Source organism: Chionomys nivalis, chromosome 20 (genome assembly GCF_950005125.1).
Source record: "Chionomys nivalis chromosome 20, mChiNiv1.1, whole genome shotgun sequence".
NCBI lineage: Eukaryota > Metazoa > Chordata > Mammalia > Rodentia > Cricetidae > Chionomys > Chionomys nivalis.
In genome coordinates, this window is record NC_080105.1 from 53,682,870 (window position 1) to 53,710,484 (window position 27,615).

Sequence of the window (27,615 nt, forward strand, 5' to 3'; positions counted from 1 at the left end):
ACTGGCACATGGTTTATTTCGTCTTGGCACAGGTGACAAACATAAAGGGTTTTACATTACTCACGCCTAGGAGAAAACTCAAGTGTTAGCACAGTAACTACACATCCAGTAACGGCTGACCTGACCCGACCGTCCCTTAAGCAGGTGCAGCTCTTTACCAAATGGCAGCATGTGAGTGCTAGTTAGTAGGTACTGGTGAGCGATTTACCGAGCATGGGGGGCGTGGGGGCACTGCAATCTCACATCAGAATACACCTAGACTTTTACTTCAACCCAAACCTGTCCACAGAGCCACATGAAGCTGCTGCCAGGACCAGTGTCCTCTTCATGGGTGTGGAGAGAGCATAAATGACATGGCCACTTGTCATTTGTGACAAAGTGCAGACGCAGCTGAAGTGTTGGCACGGTTCCACGTTTAGCTGGGGTCATTACTTCCTTGTGAACGATATTAAAAAAAAAGGGGGGGGGGACAGTGATATTGTTTGAGAGTCAAGATGAAAACTAAGCTGGGGAAGGCACTAAACAGACACAAAGCTAAAGCACGCTTGGGCTCCCATCCCCCACAAAGACACCCCAGGTGCCTACATCCTGCCTCACTTCCGCAGACCACCTCAAAGGCTTTCGATTTTAACACTGGACAGTTTGCTAAGAGTTCGCACAGTCGTCACCGGGGCTGCTAGAGCTCATTGGTCATTGCTTTTTGTCGAAATAGCAAAGCCAGCACAGGTAAGAAATTAAACTAAGCAGCCAACAAAATTTCCACAATGTTCGTTTTCTTAGAATTACAGAAACTCCTGCCATCCTTTCTCTAGAAGCCGAATCATTGCACTCCAAGTCCGCGAAGCTGCCAAGAGTCTGCAGTAGAGGTGGGGCTTGTCCCATGCCAAAGTACAAAACAGAAAGAAAACCAAGAAACATTAGCTCGTTGCCTAGGATCCCAAATGAGCCCTGGCAACACAAATGTAATTACCCATCAGCCAAACAAAAGGTCAATCTTTCGTGTGTCGATCATTTTCCCCTTGAAGCAGCACTGTTCTTTCAAACGCCCGGGGCGTCAGCGTGCAAGGGTTACTGTCCTGAGATTATGAATGGGTGTCACAAACATATTAGCCTTATTTGACTCTTGGAACTGATAGTCAGATCTGTGTTCACACCAACCAGCCTCCTAGGAGGACTGTAGAGTGTGACCAGAATGTAGAACATGAAAGGCTTACTACCCTGGTTCACACCCTGGAGGCACATCTCAGCGATGCCTGCTCCTCTCACTACCAGACCAATACCTTACAGAGTTCACGTCTGTTTATTGGGGGTGGGAGGCATTAAAGTTAGTGCTAACTGATAGGACCTGGAATCATCCAGAAGGTGGGCCTCTAAGCATGCCTGTCGGAAGTTAACCTTGATTGCATTCATTGAAATGGAAAGAGCTGTCTGTCCACTGTGGGTCACACCATTTCCTGACTGGGTCCTGGGAATGTATACACTGGAGAAAAGTGAGCTGGGCGGTAATGTGCATTCAAGGTTGTCTCTTGACTGCAGATCAATATCACCTGTTCCCTCGAGGTCCTGCCCTGTGACTTCCACAGCATGAAGTAACCTGAACTCTGAGCCACAATAAACCCTCTCTCCCATAAATTGCTTATGTCAACATGAAATGAATCTAAGACAGATGAGTAGTAAATCTCCCAGAACCCAAGAACAAGATGCATGGTTGCTAAGACATGCCAGGGCCTGCAGTATTTGTTTTCATAAGGGTCATTATTTAGAAACAGGATATAAAATATTTTATATGCTCTCAAAAGCAGGCTGGCCACACATCTAATCATGATTAATAAACTAATTTTCCTTTCACGGTCCACACATTAAGCCCTTTTGACTTCCCTGGGCTTTGTTTGTGTTCTGTGGGGCACAACAGCATGCTAGTCCCCACAGGAAGACTCCTCTGGTGTACATCTGTCCTCTCCAGGGTCGTGTCACTCAAAAGGCCAAATTTCAAAAGGGAATGCCAGAGGAATGACTTCTCAGGCAAAACCACATAAAGACATTTTATAAGTTAGGTACTGAAGGAATGAAAATAGGGACCGATTTCATTAATAAAAAAAAAAGAGTTACAATATAAAAGGAACATCTCTCTAAACATTGTTTAGAGAATAACATTGTTTCACTTTGCTCCGCTTCCTCCAGGACACTCCTAAGAAAGACCAATAAAACCAGGCATAAAGAAGTCTGTTTTTCTTTCCTAAGATGATTAACCTAGTTGCCAAGACATCCTCTTAGTTTATGAGTAATCACGAGCAAGCACAAAGCAACTGGAACATCCAAACAGAAACTGTCAACTCCATTCCTCTGGGTCATGCGGAATAACCAAGCTGGTTGTTTCTAAACACACTTCACTATGACTCTTTCAGAGCAGGCTCTAAAGCCTAACCAAACTCCCAGCTAAGCACCAGCTTCTATGGGGATGACATGGTACGCGCAGAGCTTCCTCTAATTGCGTTCTAGAAACTCTCAACGTGTAGGGACCCTGTTGCAATAAAACAATGGGCCAGATGTTTGTAACATGCATTGGTCCTTAACTTCCTAATAAATAGTAAGCCTTGTCAGTATATGCTCAAAATGTACAGCATCCTAATGCGTGAGAGAAACATGAACTGATTTGGTTTGGGTCCTTGCAACCTTGTCTACATATGCGTTTCCTTTCAACTCTATTAGGGTGTTTGAAGTTAGATAAACGACACTTGCTAAACTACATTCCAAGCACATGTGTTTCTCCATGTCCTACTACTTAGGGTATCACACCTTCTTGGGAGATGGTTCATCTCCCTCATCAGAATCATAGAAGACACATTCAAAACATAACCAAGTAGAGAGCTCAAAGCGTGCAACTGTCAACATGTGATTTTAACTTGTCTTAGAGTGGGTAAGCTTGCCCTTGTTTATTCTAAAATGGGGAAGGGGGTGAACATGCAGAGCCTGCCGTCCTAGGGTCTTTTCAATAGGAAGACTCCCTTGCTGGCTGTTTTTTCCTGTTCAGCATGCTTCCTGATAACGTTTCATCACCAAAGACTTCAAATCTAAGCAAGGATGAATGATCACCCTCGCTAATAACATCCTCTCCACAGTTGCCTTGAAGCATGCCTTGGCTCTGAGACACAGGCCTGGTTGTGTGTTTGTGTTGGACACAGTATGTTTGGGACTAGAAACCATGCTGGTCAACAAAGATTCACCTTCGGTACTTGGTACATTATTCTTGAAGTTACGTCTCACGCAGGGAACTTTTCAGGTCATGTAAGATCTTATAAATTGTGGTTTTAAACCTCAGTGCGGGATGTGACCTTCCCTCAGCAGTTGCATTGATGCCTGGTCTACTTTCAGGATCCCATTCAGGCTTGAGAGCCTTGCAGCAGGGACTGGGCAGGTTCTTCATTACACCTCTTGTCCACCCCTGACTTCATTTGTGGCCTCTACGACTCTTCCCTTAAGCATCAGATTATCTGCATCATCCCAAACTTTATGCCATGAACCTCACTAAGCAAGTGAAGCAACGGGAGAATCCAGCACTGCAAAGCAGGGCTTAAAACAGCATTGCAAAAATGTCTTCAGAACCAGCGAAGCTTCTACTCTCAAAAGCGTTAGCATGATGCGCTATGGCCAGCAGCCTGCCCTGTCGATAGCTTCCTCCTTTCCTGCACCCTCTTTGCCCTCCCTCCCCACTGCGGGGGGTCCTAGCCCACTCTCTTGCACCCCCACCCAGCTGCTGGACAGTGGAGTTGTACAGCTGATACTGTTCTAGGCAGCTGATCCCTGTTCCCCGCGGTCCGGTTTCTCAGGCAGGTTGAGCACAAATGGAAACAGTACACCCCGGACATCCAGAGGGGATCCCAGGGGTTCGGGCTCAAAGCTGCCACCAGGTCCCGTTTCGCTGCCAGCCTCAGTGTCCTGAGAAGGCACGAAGCGCCAGGTCCCCGCGCGGCTGACACAGTAGATGGTACCATCCAGGGCGGCGCAGCGGAAGGGCTGCAGGCCTGACAGTGCGCCCGGGGGCCGCAGGTGCACAGCACACTGGCTCCATTGCTTGGCCAGGCAATGGTAGCGGAAGACGCTGACCCCACCACCTGAACCCACTGCAGCCTGAGCGTCACCGCGATTCCCACATAGGTCAAAGCGATAGAGGAAGCCGTCCAGGGCCACCATGTCAGCAGAGCGCTCTCGACTGCTGCTGCAGGGACACTCCTGCCACTCATCACGTCGGGGGTCGTACTTGAGCAGGCGGTAGAAGAGCGAGCCCCCGGACACGTAAATCTCGCCATTGCAGGTGGCAGCCTCGTGGGCCACTGCGAAGGCGCCCCGGGGCAGCGGAGCCACCGCGGTCCAGCGGTCTGCTCGCGGGTCATAGCGCTCCACGCTGAGCAGGCACTCGCCGCCCACAGCGTACAGGTGGCCATCCAGGGCCAGCAGTTGCACCTGCGAGCGCGCCTGGCGCAGCGGTCGCACGGTACTCCAGCAGTCGGTGGCCGGGTTGTAGCAAAACACCTGGTCAGAGGGGCGCGCGCGGCCATCGGGTCCCGCAGGAGCCACCCCGCCCGCCACGAAGAGGTAGTTGAAGAGCACGCAGAGACCACAGCCGCGCGCTGGCGCGCCCTCGGGCAGCCGCGTCAACTCGCGCCACTCCCCGGCCTCCGCCTGGTAGCAATAAACGGCCGCGTCCCCGCGCGACTCCGCGTCCCCGGACGGGCTCTGCGGACGGCTGCCCGCGCGCTCCCCGGTGGGTCCGAGCGCAGCAGCCAGCAGGCAGGGGCGGCCCGAACACAGGCGGTGCCGCAGCAGCAGATCGCGCTCGGCACCGGACAGGCGGCCGAAGACGGCGGGCTCGCGCAGCACCTCCAGATAGTGGTCGCTCATGAAGCGGTAGGCGGCGTCGCGCAGCTCGCTCAGCCGCTGCCGCTTGCCGGCGCTCAGCACCTCGTAGCAGTTATCCAGGCTCAGATGCGGCGCCATGGCATCGGTGGCGCGCTGCGCAGCGCCGGGCAGCTGGAGGCGGCGCGCGCCGGCCACCACCTCGGCCACATTGTCGGGCCGCACGCCCGCCATGCACCCGCTGTACGCGTCGGCCAGCAGCAGCCGCAGGGCCGTGAAGCTCACGCCTTGCACCCGCAGCACGTCCCGTGACGCGCGCGCGCGGAAGTAGTCGCTGCGCGCCGCCAGCACCGCCTTATGCGCCCGCAGCCGGCGACCGGCCACCTCGATGACCAGGTCGGGTTCTCCGTGCGCGGGTCCGACCCCGGGCGGCAGCGGCACGAGCTCCCCGAGCTCGTCTAGAGACTCCGTAGGGCGCGCGTCCTCGTGGCGGGAAGGGGACTCCTCCGGCGAAGCCGGCTCTTCCGGGCGCGCGCACTCTTCCGGGGACTCCGGGGACGCGGCGCTGCTGACTTCCCACTGCGTCTCCACCACACGCGAGTCGCTGCGATGAGGAGGAGGAGAGGCCTCGGCGCCCTCCACTGCAGAGGCGCGAGACTGCGGTGGGGAGTCGTCCCCGGAGCTGAAGCACAGCGAGGTGCTGAGACTGCAGGATGTCTGCGCCGGGGACGCAGCGCCCTCCTCCTCCTCGGCTGGCAGCGGCAGGCTGTCCTCTCTCTGAGTCCCCGGCTCCGTCCCCGGGTAGAGGACGAAAGGCGCCACGGAGTTCTCCATGAGCGGGCTGTGTTGTGTGCGGTCTCTGCCAGTTTAGGAGTCACACATGCCTGGTGGAGGCTGAGCGGTCGTTGCCCTGGGGTCCTTGGCAACACACCCTTCCCTTGGCACCAGATCAGATTTCACATATGTCCACCCCCCCCTTCCCTGTTCACGCCACTCCCACCTGGCCCTTCCCACTCTCCTCTCTTGTGAGGAGGACGCGCCCAACTCCCACTGAACTTTTGAACCGCGGGATCCTCAACTCTGGCTATATCCGTCGGGGTAGAGGTGAACCAACCAGCTTGGTGCCAAAGCAGTTTTGTCGCAGTTCGCACGTCTCTCCGACAACCCTCAGCTGCTGTTCTCTGGTGTGGCTCCAGGAGAACTGAGGTTGATGCCTCTGGTCCACCAAGACACGCCCTTCATTTGACTCTGTGAACCCGCTGTGTCACCTTGCCTCACAACGCTGCAGCCCCAGGACCGGAAAAATCCTCTAGGGGTGGGGGTGACCACATTTAAATCCTTGGCTTCCGCTGTTTAGCCTCCAGCTGTGCAGCCCAGAGTTCAGCTGAGGTGCGTGTCTGAGTCCTGGGTGGCAGCTCTGCACCCACGCAGTCCACCTGGGGAACTACCACCTCTGGGTGGGTGTCAGGAAAGACAGTTCCTGTGTGTATGCCAGGTCTTCTTCATTTGTCATCTGGGGCCTCCCTCCACTGCCTCCTTCGTGGGATGTCAGGGTCTTGTTCCTGTTCACAAAAGGAAAGCGGGAAGTGTTGAGTTTCACTGTTGAGGGAGATGGTTTCACCCCTGACCCTTCACCACTTGCAGTTAGTATTCTGTCTGGTGGCCAAAGGTCTGCTTAGCGCTGGAGTTTTGTGGAGAGGGAACACATAATCACTCAGTCCCCCTCTGGCACAAGAAAGGTCCAGTTCAGGCAACGGATGTCACTGGAACAAGCTCTGACCACAGTAAAGTAAACCCAGTATGTGGCTAGTTCCATAAGTTGGACATTGCCACCTATCAATGTGAAGTTTAACCCAGTAGAAGTACATTCAGAACAAAGACCGTGTGTTGAGGAAGCACAGCGTGGCTACAAACCTCATTAACAAAGTGCTGGCAGTCTCCTTGACTTTTCTGGACAACAATCCTATTCACTTGCTATCACTATGCCACCCCTGTGGGCCTTATTGGAGTCAGGTCTCTTCCTCGGAGAGGCAGTTGCCAAATATCCTGAAGGGGGTAAAGGAGAAGTGAGGCAAAGCCGCAGAGGTGTGGCAGGGTGTCAGGACCCTAGGAATACTAGGCAGAGTTCTGTCCTGGCAGGCACTGGTGTATGATTCTCTGCCTTGCTGCAGGGGATTTGAGCAGTGGGTCAGTGTGGCCCAGTTGTACTCTGGCTTTCTGAAGAGCATGAACGAGAAAAGCAGAGGCAACTCAGGGACTGGCACTAATGTAAGAGAAAGTACTTTGTTCCCCAAGACAAGAAGGAACATTCGGGTACTTTCCATGTGCATCTTAGGGCCTGCTCCATTCCCTCTCACCCCTCCCCCCACACACATACTACAGAAGTGCTGTCATGGTTTGAATGTGAGCTGTCCCTCCCAGCCTTATGTTTGAGCACACGGTTCCCAGCTACTGGTGCCGTTGGAGGAGCCTGTGGCTGCCTGAAGCAGCAGGCATGCCCAACCTTTTGACACTGCAACAGGATGTTGTCACCTGCAGTGTTCCTGCTGGAGACCTGTGTAGTTAATTTAACCTACCCCCGTAAAAAAAACCTCCCCTCGTGTTTTACATTATGAATTTCTTCCGGCTACCTTCATCGCTATCCTGCATAGATGTGTGCTTAGGAGCTGGGGCTGTCTTGAGGGTTACACACCATCTCCTTCCCGCCTACTTTTCTGCTTTCTCATAGAAACCCTGGGCAGGCGCTCACTATCCCAGACAGCCCCAGCTGTCATACCTACCCTGCAGTAACGGGTTATAAGCCTTGAAGCAGCACACCCCAAGCCTTCACCTGTTGCTTTTCAGGTATTTCTGTCATGAGATGAAGAGGATAACATAGAGGTGTGTCATGTGCAGCACCCACACCCACGACTGGCATCTATCGTGGAACTTGGAGACATTAAGTTCCCTCCATGCCAGATCTGCTTCACTTGGTATGTTCTCTCTGCCCGTGGCGCTGCACTAAGATCTTCAGGAGAGGTATTGCCAGGGAGGTTTGGGAACCTGAAGCCTTGTACACCAGGCACATGGGTCAGAGGACTCCAAGGAGGATACAGGACATGATGTCCTTTGGTTGACCTATGACCATCGCAAAGAAGCCTCCATCCAGCTGTGTGTTAGCCCAGGGAACAGAAGGACTTGCTGGTCCACAGCAATGAGGATATAAGGATGACCTCAAACACAAGAGAGATGGGTGCCCCAAACCCCGCGGGCTGTAGAGCTTTTCCTTTGGGCTTAGTACTGAAGGAAAGTGAAGTTAGAAGCTTGACCCAATACATGTCTTATGCAGAAATGTCTGGAAACCTCACTGGATGAGACCGAGTAGAGCTGCTTTTCCTGGTCGGCCCATTCTTCACGCTGCCTCTGAGGGAAAGCAGACCAGCATCTCCTTTAGAACATCTTCTGACTTATGAAGTGGCCTCAGCACTACCTGGTTCCCTGGCTTCACAGCCTGAGAGGGGAACCAAGCAACAGAAGACTCTACAAGAGAAGCTTGGGATTGGTCATTTCAAGGTCCTAAGTTCTAAAAGAATTTTCACTGAGTGACCATTTTACTGTGTCCATGCTGAAGCTATGCTAAGGCAGTGGTGTGGGACCTGTCTTTGATCAGGAGGCCTGGGATGGAGCTAACTTTCTGTGCCAGGGCAAAGAAGGAGTGCCAAAGCCTCTTTTCCTAAATAGTCAGAAAATCATGCATTGCAGAAAGCTTTTAGATAAATATAGTTTGCATAGCATTTTCTCTGTAAGAATATGACCTTCTATACCTTAAAAATAGCTAAACAACACTAAGTTTCTGTTTATTTACCATTTATAGGAATAAAAAACATAAGATTGTGTATGGCTTCCCAATGTAGACACTGGGCTATATGTTTAATGTGGGTATCAGTTTATACAAAATTAAGTTGTATGCTTTGCTCTAATGCCAGTTGTGAAAACACATCCTTCAGGTCGCTACAGCCAGCTCACTTTAATTTGCTGATGTACTTACAGACCTGAGACAAACTCCAATGATGCACAGTACTCCCTTGTGTCTCTCCCATATTCCTGCCTATGTCCCCCACACCTACAGGACCACAGCCTCTCTGGGAAAGGTATCGCTCTGCCTACCTGATGCTTCATAGTCAAGAACCAATAAACTGCCCCCAGGCACCTTGGGCCAGTCGGTGAGGCACAGGGCAATGTGTTTCTACTTACCGCCCATTTCTCTTCCCAGCCACCAGAGCCTTCCCTGCGGCAGCTGCTCATCAGACAGTGTGCCCACCATCTCAGGATGGTGGCCATGCAGAGATGTGATGTGTAGGTAAGACAGCCTTGCCTAGGAACCTCCATTCTCCTGTGAGCCAAAATTCTTACTCCTGAAGCTCGTTTCTGTTATTTGCTCCCCCCCACACACACACCACACATACCACACACCACACACACACACAGAGTTTCTACAAAGAAATGGCAGGTACCATACTCATGACTTTCCTTGATGTAATCCTGACTTTTCAAAAGGAAGTTCTGGTCAGGCGGTGGTAGTGCATACTTTTAATCCCAGCACCCAGGAGGCAGAGGCAGGTGGATCTTTGTGAGTTCAAGGCCAGCCTGGTCTACAAAAGTTAGTTCCAGGACAGCCTCCAAAGCTACAAAGCTACAGAGAAACCCTGTCTTGGGGAAAAAAAAAAAAAAGGAAGTTCCTAAGTCATCGGGGCTAGCAGTGGTTCATTCCTCTCTCCCCCCCCCTCTCTCTCTCACACACACACACGCACACACACACACATACACACCAATTAAAGGGTCTTAAAGGACAACAAGCGTGTGCTGTGTGGGCTGTTTATCAACTACAAGGCATAGCCCCCCAGACACTCTGAAACATTCGAGGGCCCTTGTTAGAAGGATAGGTCTGAACGTTTTAGAACTCCTGTCTTTTTGCCTGCCTATGGCACTAATAGATAATCAATCTCTTGCCCAAAAGGCCAAGCCACTTCATTGTCCCCCTAGGACCTGAAATGTGAGACCTTTCATTAACTAGGGAGATAAAATATATATTATATATAATATATATGTGTATGTGCACATATCCCTAGTTAATATATATATAATATATACATCCATAGTTAATATATAATATATATTTCCCAGTTATATTTATTTATAACTCATAAGCACCCAGATAAAATGCCCCACAGTATACAACACACAGCACACCATACGATGTATTTGTGAGATGGCAGACTTCCCAGGTTTGGTGGGCATGCTGGGTGCTGGAAGGCAGAGCCCAGGCTCTCTTGGATAACCACACTGAGTCCTCCCTGTGTTTTTCTTTCCTGGGACAGGATGTCACAACACAGCCTAGGCTGCACTTTAACTTCCCGCACAGCTCTCACGGATTCCCCAGTTCCCCTTGTATCCCCGCACCCCTAGCCTGGCCACACCCAAAGATGTGCAACTGACATCTGTCTCCTTGTATGCCGGAACAGCACCAAACACCCCAAACCCAAGAACAGGGTTCTCTCTCTCTCTCTCTCTCTCTCTCTCTCTCTCTCTCTCTCTCTCTCTGTGTGTGTGTGTGTGTGTGTGTATATATCTCAACACATAAGTAAAAAAAAAAAATCTAAGATATGAAAACCACAGGAGAAAGAACGCTGGATTGGGTCAGGTCCCAAACCTTCATCTGGCATACAGAATTCTGAGGTCTGTGAGCTGCACACACCAGTACTCATCTGGACTTGCCCACAGCTGCTGCACCCCTCCTGGGCATTCCCCACAGCTGTGGCACCCCACCTGGCCATGTCCCCACCAGTACTCATCTGGACATGTCCTACAGCTGTGGCCACTATCACAGCCATCGCATGAGTAACAGAACCACTGCCTTGATTAAGAGACAAGCAAATGGTCTGTGCTCAGAAACATTAGGTGCATGATCTCAAAAGACCAAACCCGGCCCAGCAGTGGCCCTGCCATCTCCCTTGCACCATCCACAGGTGGCCTTGGAGAGGACAGCCGAGGCATTTGGCTTTAATAAACCATGTGAGCTAGCAGGGCTATTCACTGGCCATGGTATTTAAAGGTCTGTGCTCAGTCACAGACTCTAGTCCCCAGGGTTTCACCGTATTTACAGCATGATGCTAGGGTCAGGTCACATTGCATAATAGAGAGGAGGCAGGATTCCGTCCCCTGGGACCCTTGACCATCACCAACTGAGGGCGATTTGGAGAGATCTGAAGTACCATGTAGAGAGATTACATTTTCACTTATCCAGTTGGACACCAGGTCATGAAATAATAGATGTTACCATCTGTTTCCTCCACCCAGTTGTGGATGGTTTTATATCCAACTATTCCGAGACACACACAGGGCATAGCTTCATATCCTACAGGACGCATTTTCTACCTTCAAGCCTGAAGCACGACACTTGAAAGCAAATGGGGATAAAGACCACTGCCCAAGGATGGGAGTGTTCAAACCTGGAATACAGAGCAACCCTATCCGCCCCATCTCTGTTACAAGGCAGGCAGACTCACTGGGATCAGAGGTGGATGGACTGACTGAAAACAGTGGATATTAAATGCTGGTTCACTCAAAGCATTCACGGTTAGATGACGCAAGCTGTGCCCCTGCCTTCTGCGAGGACAGATGCCCAGACACAGATGGAATATTGTGAAATCGGAAGTGACTCAAGTGACATTAGGGACTTGGAGAAATAAAAAGCGTGAACACCTGGAATCGCCGACCCCGGGGGAAAGGTTCACACACTATAAGTCTATCTTACATGTATAGCTAGAACGTCTGATTCCTAGCACTGCCTGGACCAGCCTGACTGTGGACCCATCCGTGAGCCCAAAGTCAACATGGAACGTTTCACCAGTGACAGGTGCTGGCGTCAGAAATGAGAGGCCAGCAAGGCTGATGAACCTGCAGCTTTTCCAAGCATCCACTCAGGTTCTGACTGGTCCTCCAAAACTGGACAATACTTATCGGTAGTCATTATCAGATGGACACAGAGCACCTACCATGGGCTGGGTACACAAGGCTGGGCACCTGGAGCTGTATTAGGAGACAGACTAAGCTACCACATGTTTAGATGGAATCAGACGCCATGACCAGCTAAGTGTGGACACAAGACCTAAGACGTCATGACAGGACCTAACTTCCAGGGAAGGTGATGCTCCCGGAGAATATGTAATTTCTGCTGAAGCCAGTGGGAGACTCAAAGGCCTGTGGGAGTGAGTCTGGCTCCCCAGGAGAGCGGCCAACGGACTAAAAAGAACTCCAGGAACCAGTGGGGCAGCGAGATCTTGGGTAGCCACAGAGTTCTGTCACCTTGGCCACAAAGAGAACCATGAGTACCTTTGGAAGAATTAAAACAAGCAGTGATGTGCAGGGAGAGACTGTCTTGTCCTTTCAGACATAAACAGAGATAAAAGATCTTGATTCTTATTCTTCAGCACTGCTAACTTTACCTTAAAAATCAATGAGCTCAAATCCGCACGGACCAATCATAGTGAATCCCACAAACACAATTCTGCCTTTTTGAAGATTGGCCAGATGTTACCTGTAATGCCACCTACACACTTTCTTAAATATAAAAATGCTGCCTGTCTCTTACAAAGTGGAAAACACAGGAAGGGAGGTGAGACAGGTCTTTGAGCAGACTCTACGTGTGAAGTACGGGGCATTTCCTCCTGCATCAAAGGACCGACAATAACACGTTCAGTCTCAGGAACAGGAGTGCCTCCTTTTCTGTTCTGATAGTTTGTGTTTGTTCAAAGGCTTTTAATTTGTAACTTGTTACTCTGAGCACTTCAGTGACAGACTTTTCAGTGGCGTGAGCTGGCCTACACTAAATACAAGGTGTGAAATCCCAGACAAAGTAAGACTGTCACCAGGCAAGGGACACGACAGCTAAGTGACTTGTGTGGTTACTCGTGTTCGAGGCAAACGAAATGGAGGAAATCAAAAGGGACACTCGCAGGGTATAATTTCTAAACTTGTGAGCTCTTGGGTTTATAAAACTAAAACTTGGGCAAGATCACACAGTGGCAGCAGAGTCAGGAGTGCCCAAGCCCTGCAGGTCCCAAACTGCAGCTTCTGGTCAGCACACTTGATTAAAGCAGGCGGTGGCCCCCAGCCAGACTCCAGATCCTTTGTTCTCCTCATCCACAGTGCCTGCATCGTGAAAACTGTCAGTTCGCAAACAGAGGATGTTCCTGAACTGGAACGTGCCGTTCAGCCTCAACAGCAGGTGTTAACTGCTTTGGGGCCACAGAGAAAACAGGATTCTTTTTATCACAGTTTCGGTGTCCAAAGCCACACTTCCTGTTTGGAGGTCAGAAAGAGGAGGCCTGGAAGAGATGATGCTGAGACAGGAAGGCTGGAGTGGGGCACCCTGGCTTGGTCACATGACGGCCCCACACTCCAGTGCTGACACACTCTGGGAGCTGGAACCCTTCCACGTGTGCTGGATAAGAGTAAAGTAGGGAGGAAGGAGTGGCTGCAAGGCAACCTCAGCACAGGGTCCCAAGGGCACTCTGCAATGAGGATTTACAATTATCTCCGAGGGGGTCTTATGAGAGTGGTCCAGCCTGGGCTGGCCTTTGCCACAGAGTCCCACAAAGGCACTTTTCATTTTCTGCAGGTGCTTCCTCAGTCCCGAGAGCACATTCGGGACACCCCAAGAATGTCACACTTTACCAGATAGCAGTGGAAAAGGCAGGGAGGTGACACTGTGTGGAAAGGAGCAGGTTGTCTTAAGAGGGCTGAGTTCCAGGTGTCCCTTTCCTTTGGGATGGGGGAGGACACCGCAGGGTCCTGCTAGCTCTGGGCACCCACAGCCTCTAAGCAAACAGCCCGACATGCTCTGCCAACCTTCCAGACACCTGGCCCCAAGAACAAGTGAGTTTAGCAACTTAACCCTGCCAGTTTGATAAACTGATCTCTGCATTAGTATTGTTATTGCTATTTATGCTGGCTAGTTTTATGTCAACTTGACACGCACTACAGATAGCTGACAGGAGGAAACCTCAGCTGAGATAATGCCTCCCTAGATCAGGCTGTAGACAGGCCTGTAGAGCATGTTCTTAAATAGTGATTGATGGAAGGGGCCAGCCCACTGTGGGTAGTTCCACCCCTGGGCTGGTGGTCCTAGACTCTATAAGAAAGCAGACTGAGCAAGACATGGAGAGCAAGCCAGTAAACAGCACCCCTCCATGGCGTCTGCATCAGTCCCTGCCTCAGGTTCCTGCCCTGTTTGAGTTCCTGTCCTGACTTCCTTCAGTAAAGAACAGTGATGTGTTAGTGTAAGCCAAATAAACCCTTCCCTCCTCAAGTTGCTTTCGGTCATGTTGCTCCATCACAGCAACAGAGACCCCAATTAAGACTCTGATGTTCTAATTACTATCATTGCATGTGCTCCTGCAGTACAGAGTGCCATTGTCTGACATAAAGGTTCTGATTTAGCTTGTTTCGTTGGCCACAAGCACAGCCACCCACAGTCCCGCAGGACCCTCTCACATGGTAGGTCTCTCTGCCCCCTCGCTGTGTGCAGTTTAACCTTAAAAGGGAAGCCTGCTTCTCACAGGAGGCATGAGTTGAATCTTCTCTGGAAAGTAGCTGAAATGTGCTTTCTGGAGAACTGAACCCATGTTATCCATGAGGCAGGCGGGTAAGGCTCACTCTTGCCTTTCCTTCCGTCTTTTCTGTTTGTTTTTGAGGTCCTAGCTGCTCTATCCTTCTCTTCTCCTGCATTAGACTCCCATATTTAATCTAGAAAAAAGACAAGATCTCCGGAGTAAACTGGGAGCATGGGGACTTTGGGGAAGGGTTGAAGGGGGAGGGGAGAGGCAGGGAGGGGAGCAGAGAAAAATGTAGAGCTCAATAAAAATCAATTTGAAAAAGACTCCCATATTTAGCAAGTCTACTGCAGGTGCCTGTTCCGGTTTCTGTGATGCTGCCTCACTAGGTTGCCCCCCCCTCCCCGAAATGGTCAAGGAAGAGAAGCACGGGGCTCTGTGGTTCCTTTTGGCAGTGCGCAGCGCCTTCAGGAACTGTAAGCGCTTTTACTCAGGGCAGCCCTGCGGAAGCCCAAGAGAAGGAAACATTTTGTACAGATGGGATGTGCAGATGCAGCGCTTGTCTAGCGGCATGGGTCCCCAGAGATCCCTGGAAACTCGGGACGTTCTAACACAATTGGAAATTGGATGGGGTGAGATGCGGCCAGCTCCAGCTAAAGGAAACAGATGCAGTACAAGATGAAGCAGCATGCTAGGCTCAGGAAGTACTGTGTGGGGTGGGGGAGAACACAGGCAGAGAAGGTGGCTTTGCAGCAAACAGCAGACATTCCACAGAGGGCCAGGACCAAGCTGCAGCTAGTCTGTACCTGGCTGTCTTGGGATAGCTGTGGGCCAAGGGCTTATCAGTCTCTCAGTTCCCCTTCCCACCAAGAGATGAGAAAATGATTGGTTTTATCATCCATGTAGGTGTACCACACTATCCAGATGTTTGGTCAAGCATCCTGGACATCAATCTATATGTCCCTGTTTAGACAGGACTAGCACAAAGTCAGCAGACTTAGTAAAACTAGATGTCCTCCATTCTCTGAGTGGGCCTTGCCAAGAGATGGAGGTGTCGGAGGAAAAGAGACTTAACCCTCCAGGCTCATGCTACACCGTCGGCTCTTCCTGGTGTACTAACACATTTTCTGTGGTTGTAACTGGACACCCAAGACCGGGACATTTATAAAACATAGTAAGTTATTTATCTCTGAGGACTGGGAAGTCCAAGGACACATCTCTGGCCATTTACATGGCTTCTGGCACAGGCATGACCAAAAACAATGGACAAATGCCACCTTCAGAAGAGGCAAAACGTGAGGGGTGGACTCATGATGAACAAGAGCTAGCACAGGAGCGACACCAACCTCCAAATGATCAAATATATGTCATCAGAAACCAAGCCTTCAACACAAGCCTTTCAGGGGACACTTCAAACCCAAACCATAACTGGGACCAAGCTTTAAGGTGAGTTGTATAAGAAGAAACCACATTCAGAGCTCGGGACCTGGGTACCTGCCTGCTGAGCTGCCCCACCCATGGGGCCGTGGTTGTGGTTAATCTTCACTACCAATTTGACTGGCTTTGAAATCATCGAGAGACACCTCTAAAGAGAAGACCCACCCTGAATGTGGGCAGCACCATCCTTGTGCTGGATAAAAAGGGAAACGGAAGAACCATGTTGAGCGCCAGCAACCATCCTGCTCCCTGACTGCGAATGCAACCCCCAGCCTCTTCTCTTTCTCGCTGCCATGCCTTCCCCACCACGTGGTTCAGAGAGCAAACCGTGAGCCAGAACAAATCCCTTTTCCCTTAATTCCTTGGCATTTAGTTTTGCCACAGCAATGGTCTCCCACATACACTCATGCACACACATGTCCCGTGGTTATGTGACGAACACTGACAAGATCAACAGTGACCCTGTGCTGCCAATTGTGGTACCTGTGGGTGTAGAGCAAACATCTTCCCTCTTGGGTGCACAGGCCTTCGAATGGATAGGAAGGGAGCGCTCAAGGCAGCTCCTTCATCCAGTAACAGGACTTAAGAACTGTGACCCCCAAGAGAGTGTAAGGTATTGAGATTTCTGACCCTCACCCCATGGAAGGGGGATTGGAGTCAGCAGTCGGAGGTCTGACTTGACAAGTGACACTTTCCAAAGACACCTCTTAGATGTGACCTATGCAGGACTCTCCCTGGGGTAAGAGATGCCAGAGCTCCTTGAGTGGTGGAGTCCAGCTCTTCCTTCACTCAGCAGGTTGTGACTGTAACGGAAATGGCACTATATGACTAAAGGTCCCCGGGAAAAGCGGTCCAGCTTCCACGGGACTCTTTCTTAGGACACGCTCCTACAGCCCATGATTTGCCAGGGAAGAAGTTGTCACACAGATAACTAAGAGGTCCAGCGGCCTCTGCCCAGCCATGCCAGGAGTGAATAGCAGCTTCCGTGACTCCAGCCCTGCCTCCAGGCTGCCGCATCTGGCACTGATTGGCAGACATGCCACTCCTAAGACTTCAGGATGGCAAGCAAAATGAACGGATGCTATTGTTTAAGCCATCACGTTTTCTCAGCCGGGAGGACCTGAACAGGAGTCCTTGAATTGAGGACTGTGTCCCGTGTGGTGGGAAACAAAGGCCCAGTCTCAGAAGATGGGAGTTCTAAAGGGTTGTGCTGACCAAGGCATCCAAAAGCAGATGCCCACATCCTGCGCAGAGACCACCACAGCAGCAAAAGCAGAAGATGGATGACGCGCGGAGATCCCAGATTCAGTGAAGGCAGATGCCACAGCTGTGTGGCTCTAAGCATTCTTCACCAAACATCCTGACAAGGCCTTTTATTTATGCAACCTCTTCCCACACCCGCCATCTTCAGGCTCTCCCTTTGACCTGGGGTCTCCATTCCGAGCCATGTGCCCCTCCATCCTGCCTTCCAGTGTCGAGCTTCGTCAGTGTCTGTGAACTGAAGTCTAGTGATCTGCCTCACACTTTAGGGCCTCTGCACGTGGAAGTCCCTGCTGATGCACCGTGCCAATCCCCTGGCCACACCAGGAGTCTTCAATATGTATGTTTACGGGATGTTCACACTCCCTCCGGAGCTCTCACACAAGTACTGACAGGGCACGCTTCATGCTCCATGTTTTCGAGTCTAAGATGCACAGGCAGGGAGATCTGGTGGATGGTACCCAGAATTGTGTACCTAGAACCTAGGATGACACCACACTCACAGCAGACATCAACAAGCATCACTGAAAGAGTGTTCAGCCGTCTCACTGGACCTCAGTTTCCAACAATATTAAGATACTCTGCCTAGCAGGAGCCAGAACGCTTCCAAAACAGACTCCTAGAAATTTGCATTTTATTATAAAAGTCCTACACTGCAAATCTTCTACAAACACTTGCTGGTACTAACACTCTCAGTGTAGAAAGAACAGCGCAGACAACGGCTGGACTGCAGGGACTCACAGGAGGCTGGGCTGGCCTCCCGGGTCTGTTCTGACCACAGGCCTCCACGCAGGGCGGTCCAGAGAATCACTGCCACTGCCTAAGTGGATCCAGACTTGCACCAAGCTGTTATTACACAGTAAACTATGCCATTGGTGTTTAGGAAACATGAGCTTGGATGGAGTGCTGGCAAGGGGAGAGCTTCTTGGCTCAGAAAGCATAGTGCAAGTCCCTTTGTCCATGCTGCGACTTGTACTGAGACATACCCCATCAGAGACCACCGACAGCGGGGAACAATGTGGTGATGTGATCTCAAACGACAGACCCTTCCATCCTCTCAGGCCCCAAGATGGCGTTGTGGCCCCCAAGATGGCGTTGCTGGGAAGGGCTTGTAACCAGACGCATTTAAGGCTTTCTCCTTCCTCCTTAACCACAGATGACCTTCCATACTGCAAGCAAAATATTTTAAGTATTTCCCCTCTGTACTTTCCTATTGATAAGATGAGCCGTTTCTCGTAGCTGGCACTGAAAATCTCTGTAGAATTTTTTTTTCTCATCAGAACCTTAGCTGAGTTACACCAGAAGGAAGCATTGGAGCACCTAATGAATCAGCACTGGGACACTGGTTTCTCCCAGCAACTCTGGTACCCGGGAAAGCTCCCTTCTGCCTGGCAAGACTTGAGGCGGGGAGGGTTCTAATAATAGGAGCCACAAAGGATAAAAGGCTTAAGGGCGCCATTGACAGACAGCCACCAGGTTACTAATTAGAGACCCAGTAACTGCGATTCAGTAGGAAGTGCAGGGGTGCGGGGAACCCGCGGGGAACCAAGGAACTTCAAGATTAAGCTCCCGAGTGGGCTGAGTGGAAGTAAAAGTGCTCACCGCGATGACGTGCTTTTCCTGTCTCCAGAACAGACACTAGCAGGGAGGGGGGAAAGGTAGTTCTTTGGGAAAGCTAAAAATGTTGGCGTGACAATCCTGTCTAGCGCTACAGGTGCAGTGGGCCAACGGAGAGGAACTCTCCAGGACCTGCCCCCACCGCCCTGGAGGGGGCTGTCCCAGTCGCGCAGAGGAGCTGGCAGGGTTCCGGGAAGGCTGGAGCTCCACTGCCAGCTCCGTCGCCTGGCTGCAGCGAGCCGCCGCTCTCAGTCCTAATTTAAATGCAGCGCGCTTTTCTCCTTCCACCCCCACCCCACCGAGCTGTCAGGCATGTCCCCGCGCAGGCCACCAGGCACCCCCGAACCGCCTTCTGGCTTCCATGAGCCGAGGCGGAAAGTGTGCTCGTGCCGTGGCCCGCACGCCCCCGCAGATTATGCGTGGCGAAGGGGACAGACAGCATAAGGGCCCCGGGTCCCGGAGCAGCAAACCATGTCCACATTTCGAGCTAGTGCCGCGTCCCTATACCCCACTCCCCAGTAAAGAACCCGGCGCCGCAGGAGGAGGGAGCGGCCGGACCCAGGCCAGGGAGGGGCACGCGCGGGCGACTCACTGTCGCCGGCTGCCCTCCCACGCCCAACCCGGTGCTTACCTTGGAAGAACCCGCCCTCCCCCTCCAGCCCCGCACCAGTGCCCACCTCCCGCCAAGAACAGCGCCCCTGCCTTCCATCCCCAAGGTCCCTCCATCCTCCCAGAGTTCCGCAGGCCGCGCCCGGTCCCCTACCTCACTGCTTGCAGTTCGCCGTTCTCCCTCCACCCCTGCGCCCACCCGAGCCCAGGACACGCAGCCTGGCCGGGGGATCTCAGGCGCGCATGCGTATGCGAACATTCGCGCGCACCTGTACGAGCGCGGCGGTGGCGGGTGGAGGGGGGGGGGGATGGCGCGGGCGAAGGCTCCAAGCACCTGTACGAGCGAGCTCCGCGATGCCGCGCGCCTTCCCGCCGCCGGGAGCGCGCCGGGCTCCTCAGCTCCCCCCCCACCAACCGCTGGGCTGGCAGCGGCCGCTCACTCCTGCGTGCGTCCTGCGCTTGCAGGGAGCGCGAGCTGTGCGGCCGCCCACGGCCCGGGCGCGCGTGCACCTCGTCGCGGTCCCGCGCGCAGCCTCCGGCTTGGGGGTCCGCCGGTCGGGGCTGCGGCTGAGCTCTCCCTCCGGGGGCCTAGTGTGAGCCGGGCCTGCGCTTCGTCCCCTGCTCCCGCGCCTCCGCACTTAACCCTTTCCATCCCCGGGGAGCAGAGGCCCAGGGAGCAGAGGGGCTCTTGGCAGTCAACTGCGAACCTAGACAACTGCTCCACCGAGCACGGGGCGCCTCCAGTAACGAGACCCTGCTGCACCTTGTGGGCATGACCTGTTGAGTCTTCCTCAAACCCAAAAGGCACCGGGAACAGGTGTCAAGCGGTAGGATGGGTTCTGCCTATGGCGGTCTTAGCTGTTGGACCTCCAATGCTACATCCTGGCCCCACTAGAGACGATGCCACGTGTAGTAATTAAAAACCCTTTAGCCATATCTTGATAGTGTTTGGAGTCTTTAAAAAGTTCGGGATAGAGAAACGTACCAACCGGCGGACGTTCCTGGTATCTAGACAAGGCCTTCCCTCCTACGTAGACAGCCTGGGGTGTGTGAGTGAGACAAGTCAGGGTTGGACCGGGTAAATGCTGCTTTTAAAAACTTTATGCAAATTACCGATGGCTAGATTTCAGAGGACAGAGGACCTGGACATTTGCTTTCTTCCTGGCTTTGATATGCTTGGCTAATTTATACCATCAGCCCTTCTGAGTACAATACCAAAGTTGTAAAAACCCTTCTTGTTCATTAGCCAGGCATCTGGGCAGAAAGCTGCAAACTGCAGGAATTAGACCTTCCATTTTCTGTTCGTTACGACACAAATAGGCAATCTTGAGGCTGAGATCCTTTTCATTATTAATTTCAGTTTTTCCTCAAACTTGCGAGAGACTCTCAAGGTCCCTTAGTGCGTTTCTATTTACACGTGGGTGGAAAAGAGGCAGAAGCTGACCAGGAAACAGCTTCTCCTTGGCTTTCCCTACACAGCGAGCACTCAGCATCCCAGCTCTGAATGCTGGGAGAATCACTGTTGTTCAGGACCATGTGGGATTTGCAGTCCTACCCACCCCCTCTATCGCCCCTGTCACCCAGGGATTTTTAACAAAGAACTTCCAACTACCACACCTCTGCAAATTTCACCAACTTCACTGAAACTGAGTCTATAAACAGTGAAGTAGGGAACACATGGGGTTACCCCATAACCCCCCTGCACTAGACGCTGGGAAGGTAGTCTCAATTACTTCCTTTAGTTCTTCACTCTCTAAGAAAACGTTCATGGACATCTGCCCCACGCTGGAAGGTCTTTGTACCTTCTGAGGTCCTGAAACTGACCTGGATTGTGATCCTGATGGGAGTAATAGCACATGCTATTAAATGCTCCTGCCCTGGAAAAACCCCAACAGCAGTGTGGACTTGAGAAGAATGAAGACACATCACCATGAAAGAAAATGACTGCTCCCCCCCCTCCCCCCCCCCCCACACACACGGGCCTGACACTATTAGGAGGTGTAGCCTTGTTGGAGTGGGTGTGGTCTAGTTGGAGGAAGTGTGTCACTATGGGAGTGGGCTTTGAGGTCTCTTTTGCTCAAGCTTTGCTCAGACCATCAGAAGACTTCCTGTTGCTTGCAAAAAGCAAAAGTCTCAGCTACTTCTCCAGCACCATGTCTGCCTGCACACCACCATGTCCCACCATAATAGTGGACTGAACCTCTGAACTATAAGCCAGCCCCAATTAAATGTTTTCCTTTTTAAGAGTTGCTGTGATCACAGTGTCGCTTCGCAGTGATAGAAACCCTAACTAAGACAATGGGTATTTGCCAAAGTCAGGTGTGATGCTAACTGAACCTTTTACACCTTGGGTGTCCAGTACAAGTGGGTAGGTCCAGGCCACTAGCAGCATTCAGTCTCCACAGACTAAACCTCTAATACAGTCACCCTTTCCAAACCTGACAGGGACAGGACAGGATTCTCAGCCTCTCTGCTGCCATTACAGTACCCATCTCAGACTGAAGGAGGTGGTGTGTGCTATGTACTGGGAGGTGGAGCCATCTTTCTCCAGGGAGGGTGTTCACCTGATTCTATCACTAGCCTGGGAACTCTCAGCTCTACCTGTCCCTTTATGGGGGAAGTGGAAGAGGCAGGTGACCTGTAGGTCGTGGTCACAGAACTCTTTTCTAGTCTCGCATGCTTTGGTTGGCTCCTGTCAAATACTGGGTATTGTTTTCTTGCACATGCCACACCAGACAGTCCCCAGGCTTTTTATAAAAAAAAAAAAAAAAAAAGCCCAGAAGACTCCATGTACTACACTGCTCCCCATTCCCCCAAGCAATTAAATTCCAATAATGGTCAGGAATGGCGCCAGTTACTCTAAGTACTTCCAGCTTCTTGGCATAAAAATAAATAATTAGATGTTTGTTGGTTCATTGAAATCCAATGCATGCTGTGTGAGAGGGAAAATGCCCCCCACGGGACTCCCTTAAGTCTGCCTTGTCTGACCAAGCCACTCCCCACAGTGCAGTGATGAACCTGCAGATGAATTCTTCCAGAGGCTTCTTAAATGCTGTGGCTGCATGGCTTAATCCCTCCTCTCTCTTCACACACTGCATACCAGTGCCTAAGAACCTGGTACTCAGAGGTCATACGGCGTGTGTTGTCTGTGATGTGTCCAGTGTGAGGGTGGCTATGGAAATGGATGCCTGTGTGAGATGATCCTGCATGTCATGTCCTTCCAGGCACTTTAAAGTATAGATGACCCCACTCTGAGTTGATACCTCCTTCCTTTGCACTGACTACGACAAGATGCATTCCTGAGTTCCATATCCTCCCAGGTTGAAAGCTGTGAGTGATGGAGATGCAGGTTTAGCCCAGATGTCTGCGGCTCCTTGTCTTTGATACTGCTCTCCGTGGGCTGGAGGTTCAGGTAGATTTGTTCAGCAGTTATCAGTTCCCGAGAGGAGATACATCCTTATCAAGTGAGTACCGCAATCATCCCCTTAATAAGCCAGCACGTTTACAGTGTAAATCCTAGTTGACATTTTTTTGAGAATAGCTTTAAAATTAGAAAAAAAAACTTAGCAGCTCAGATAGTTTTAAAAACATGTTAATAAACTGAAAACAAACTGTCTGTAGTGGAACAAGATTTCACTTTCATAAGTATACAAATCAAACTTGTATAAATGATGAATCATAAAGAAATTTATTTTAAATCAATCATTTGGCATGTACAGTTTTATCATTTATTAAAGAGGAACTCTGCCTACTAATGAAATGGGTGTGCTTGTTTATTTTTGAGGAAAAATATATATTTCCACTGATTATTCGATCTTGTAGGACACAAAGCATCTTTGTTGCTTTTTCCAGAGTTGATTGATAATGTTTTCAAGATTTTATTTTTTTAACCACGTTTGTGTGTTGCATGTTGCGTGGGGTGTGTACATGTGAGTTCAGGGGCCCATGGATGCCAAAATGTCAGCTCCTCTGGAGCTGGTGGTACAGGTAGATGAGCTAGGAAACCGCCACATGGCAGGTACGCTGGGAGCTAAACTGAGCTGGCCAGCAGTATAGTTTACACTCTTAACTGCTCAGCCATCTTTTCAGCCCTGAGATGATATTTTTATTTTATAATTGTGAATACTTAGAGCACTACTCCATGTAAAGATGTAGTACGGAATGGCAGAAGTTATGTGTAGGGCCATTTCGTAAGTCATTGGAATTTTTTCTTAATTCTAAGACAAAATTCATTGAACATTTTTTTTATAAAACTCAAGTATGCAACTAACAACAGCAATTTTTAAAATGAAATATTCAAACAAAATGCACTAATTTTGATACTGACATGCTGAGAGTTGTCAGAAGGAAAATACTGGAAGTCTTCGTTTTCTGTAATTAAACACTGTTTCTGTGAGAGCAGACAATTTGGACGTACACTTAAAACACTGCACTTCCTGACATTATCATCGAATTTGCGCCAAGATGTTGCAGGCAGCATCCAATGGCACCACTGGGCATGACAGCATGCACAGTGCAGAGTGCATACGCCATGTGCTCAGAACCACGGCTGCAGTGAAGTGCCCTGGCACACGGGTGAGTGCTGCAAGAAACACCCCAATGCATTACACGTTTGGTTTCAGATAGATGTCTGGCGTATGCACACCTTTCTACTGTTGTCCAATCAGCTCTGTGACCCACAACTGATTGCCACATGGGCTTAAGAAGCTGGGATTTGCAGTCTATAGTCGACTCGTTGTTCGCGAAATGTAATGGACTTGTTCCTGGTCACACGTTTTATACAGGTAGAGCAGTGTTCCCCTCCTACCCAGCCCAAAGCCTTGTTCTTTGGTGATGATATGCCACCTTTCCAAATAAACAGAAGTCCTTGCTACAGAATACAAAGCAAGAAGGCTATGAGCACCAATGAGAACACATGGAACTTCCTTCCATCTTGATCATGTTTTGTTATAAGTTAAATATTGTCAGTTTGATGTGGTTGGCGTTTTCTTTGGGCTGCCAACCAGCTCCCAAATGAAGACATGGAAACTTACTATTGGTTATGAATGCTTGGCCTTAGCTTGTCCCACTAGCTCTTTGAACTTAACCTGTTTCTATTCAACTGTGCTTTGTCTTGGGGCTTTTTACTTGTCTTTCATTCTGTACGCCCTACTTTTCTAGTTCCTCTGTGTTTGTCTGGCCGGTCCCTGGCGTCTCCCTGCCATCTCCTTTTCTTTTATCTTTGAGCCTAAATTCCTCCTCCTACTTACTCATCCCTAAAGGGAAGTTCCGCCTGTACCTCTTCCCTCACTAGTGGCCTGTTAGCTTTTTATTAGACCAATCAGGTGCAGGCAAGGGAAAATAGCAACATGTCTTTACATAATTAAAGAAAAGCAAAACATCTTTACATAGCTAAGCAAATACTCCTGAACATAAACAAATGTTCACTGAGTTTTCTGTCCTGCCCAGTTCCCGTAGTCGTTAAGTCTCAAAGAAATCACACAGAGGTCTACATTAGTTATAAACTGATTGGCCCATTAGTTTAAGCTTCTTATTAACTCTTACAACTTATATCAGCCCTTTATTCTTATCGGTATTAGCCATGTGGCTTGGTATCTTATTCGGTGGGGCAGTCACATCTTGCTTCTTCTGTGGCTGGAACAGGACTGCAGAAGGTACTTCCTTCTTCCCAGAATTCTCCTGTTCTCATTGACCCGCCTCTACTTCCTGTCTGGTTGCGCCACCTATACTTCCTGCCTGGCTACTGGTCAATCAGTGTTTATTTAAAATATAATTGACAGGATGCAGACCATTGTCCCACAGAAAACAAAATCTTTACATAGTTAGACAAATATTCTGTACCATAAACAAATGCAACACATCTTTACATAGTTAAAAAATAAAACACATCTTTACATATTAAAAAATAAAACACATCTTTGCATAGTTAAAAAATAAAACACATTTTTTGCATAGTTAAATATCCTAAAACAGCTTGGTTTTGGTGTTTTGACAAGGACAAATGATGTTTCCCAGATAGACCTTGAACTCATGGCGACCCTCCTGCCTCAGACTCTCAAGTGCTATGATTTCAGATTTCAGGCAAGAGCCACCATGTCCAGTATAGTGTAATTGTGCCCAAGACCTATACCTCTCAGAGTGGTTTGACTCACTTCAAATGGCAGGATCCTTGTGCATGTGGTCAGTGATCAGGCAGCTCCAGATGGACATCCTGGAAGAGGGGGACCGCTCTGTACTGCAGAAGGCACAGCCCCAGGAGCCAGAACGCACAGGCTTTGGTCGGTCCTGTGCCAGCACCTGGCAGCCAAGGTACATGTTGTCACACAAATCTGTTCTCTTTTGATGAATGCCATGCAGTTTGGAACATGAACAACGGCCTTGGTGCCATATACAGTTTAACATAACAGGAATCCAAGTAAAAATAAGACATCCATCTCACTCTTGATCCTAAAATCACTCCAAAAATTAATTTTCCAGTTATTTTTAACAAATATAGTCTGAAGTAGTAAATCCTCAAAAATTTAAAATAAGTAATTCCCTTAGATAGTGTACTCTGGAAACCTCAAAGATTACTAAGGGATGAATTGTGTACTATCATAAAAAAAAAATTGGTGGTCTCCCATCTCTACCCCCACCTCAGAATGTAACTATATTGAGAAATAGGGTTTTCACAGAGGCGGCTGTCAGGGTATGGAGGTCCAAGACCAGCATAGCCAATGTCCCAAAGGGAGAAGAGAGAGACAGACAGGTAACACAGAGCAAAGCCATGAAGACAAGAGAGGTTCAGAGAGAGGCAGCAACCAGACGGCCTGTGGTGTGTGTCTGTGCCATAGAACACCGAAAGCTGGCAGACACAAAAGGACCCCCTCCAAGGGCCCACAGTGAGAGACCTTAGCCACAGGCTTGTGCCCCTACAACTGTGGTTTGTAGCCCCCAGCTTTGGTAGTTTTTTTGGCTACAACCCCATGGCACTGAGACAGAAGTTTTGCATCCTGGCTGTATAAATAAAGAGGGTTGCTTTTTTTTTTTTTTGTTTTGTTTTTTCCAATCAGCCTGGGCATGAACCAGATGACCTTAAGCATCTTGACGTTGCCGATCCATTATGGATTCTTTTACAGTTTATAGCAGATGTAACATTTAATAAGGAACATATGAGGGCTGGGGTGCAGCTCGGCGGAAGAGCATATGCCAAGCATGTGCAGGGCCCTGGATTCCATTCACAACGCTGTGAGGAAATAAATGAACAAAAGTAAAAGATGAAAACAGAAGACTGAATGCAAACAATGAACAAAAGCAAAAGGCAGAAAGGAAGCGACTGAATGAAGAGCACTGGCCAGAGGGCTGCACAGGCAGAGCCCCAGCCAGCGCCGTGCATGCCTCTTTCAGCATAAGTCTTGCGCCTTGTCCCTGAGTCTGAACCTATAGCATGCTGTGTGTACTGCTGCCCAGAGCGGTCCTCTGAGGTGACCCTGCCTTGTTTCCCCATGCCTTTCCAAAGATGGCAGCTGGCGGAAGGGGACGGACACTGGAATTCCTCTTTCACTGTCTTACCCCAAACTCACTTGGGCAAAAGCAGGAGTCATTCGTGTGAGAAGTTAGCTGGGGCAGGGTGGGCACCGAGGTTTGAAACTGGGCCTAGAGTATTTCCATAAATGTTGGCGGAAACCTGACCACTTGGCAATCTTGACCCATGTGTTCAGAGCAGACAGGCTGGCCTGCTTCCCCGCTGCTGTCTGGGATTAAAGGGTGATGGTTTGCAGGGCCCAGAATGGCCCTTCCAAAGCATACAGTCACCTAGGCTGGCTGCTTTTGAATACCCTCACCCCTCCGGACTTGAGAAGTTGTGGCAGTGTGCGTATGCTGGTACCACGCCAGACAGACCTTTAGCCTTTCTTTCTTTCTGGCTCCTGCTCCTGCTTCTAGCATCCTGGGAAGTGGGTCAGCCTGGGCAGGCCTGGCCAGCTGCCTTGCTGTGCCAGGAGAGCATGCCCTCCCCCCATTTCCTCCCCCACAGCCTCTCTCCCTGCACCCAGAAGCTGTTTGTTCTCCAGGAGGAGGGGCAGGAAATGAGAAAAGCATCAGGGGCAGGCTAGAAGGACCAGACAAGCAATCTCTACACTGTTACCCCTCTACCCTGTGGGGCCCTTGCCTTCTGTCCCTGGGTGGGAGGGAGTCTGAGCACCTCTTCTTGTCTAGCTCCTGCCTGAATGAGTCACCAGCCTGCACCGGCTGGTTCCTGGAGAAT

At 50.3% G+C, this 27,615-nt stretch overlaps 1 protein-coding gene across 2 annotated transcripts; it reads right to left on the bottom strand.

The window, feature by feature from the left end:
- Kbtbd11 (kelch repeat and BTB domain containing 11) lies at nucleotides 1-19,872 on the bottom strand. 2 transcript variants are annotated; one of them, XM_057752727.1, is made up of 2 exons: nucleotides 19,705-19,872; nucleotides 1-6,416 (listed from the first exon to the last, which is right to left on the bottom strand). In XM_057752727.1, the coding sequence occupies exon 2, from the start codon at nucleotides 5,686-5,688 to the stop codon at nucleotides 3,787-3,789; it is 1,902 nt and encodes a 633-aa protein (XP_057608710.1). In that variant the 5' UTR covers nucleotides 5,689-6,416; nucleotides 19,705-19,872; the 3' UTR covers nucleotides 1-3,786. The 2 variants fall into 2 exon arrangements, with proteins under 2 accessions (XP_057608710.1, XP_057608709.1); XM_057752726.1 differs by lacking the exon at nucleotides 19,705-19,872 and adding an exon at nucleotides 19,525-19,677.
- Between the last annotated feature and the right edge of the window lie 7,743 nt (nucleotides 19,873-27,615).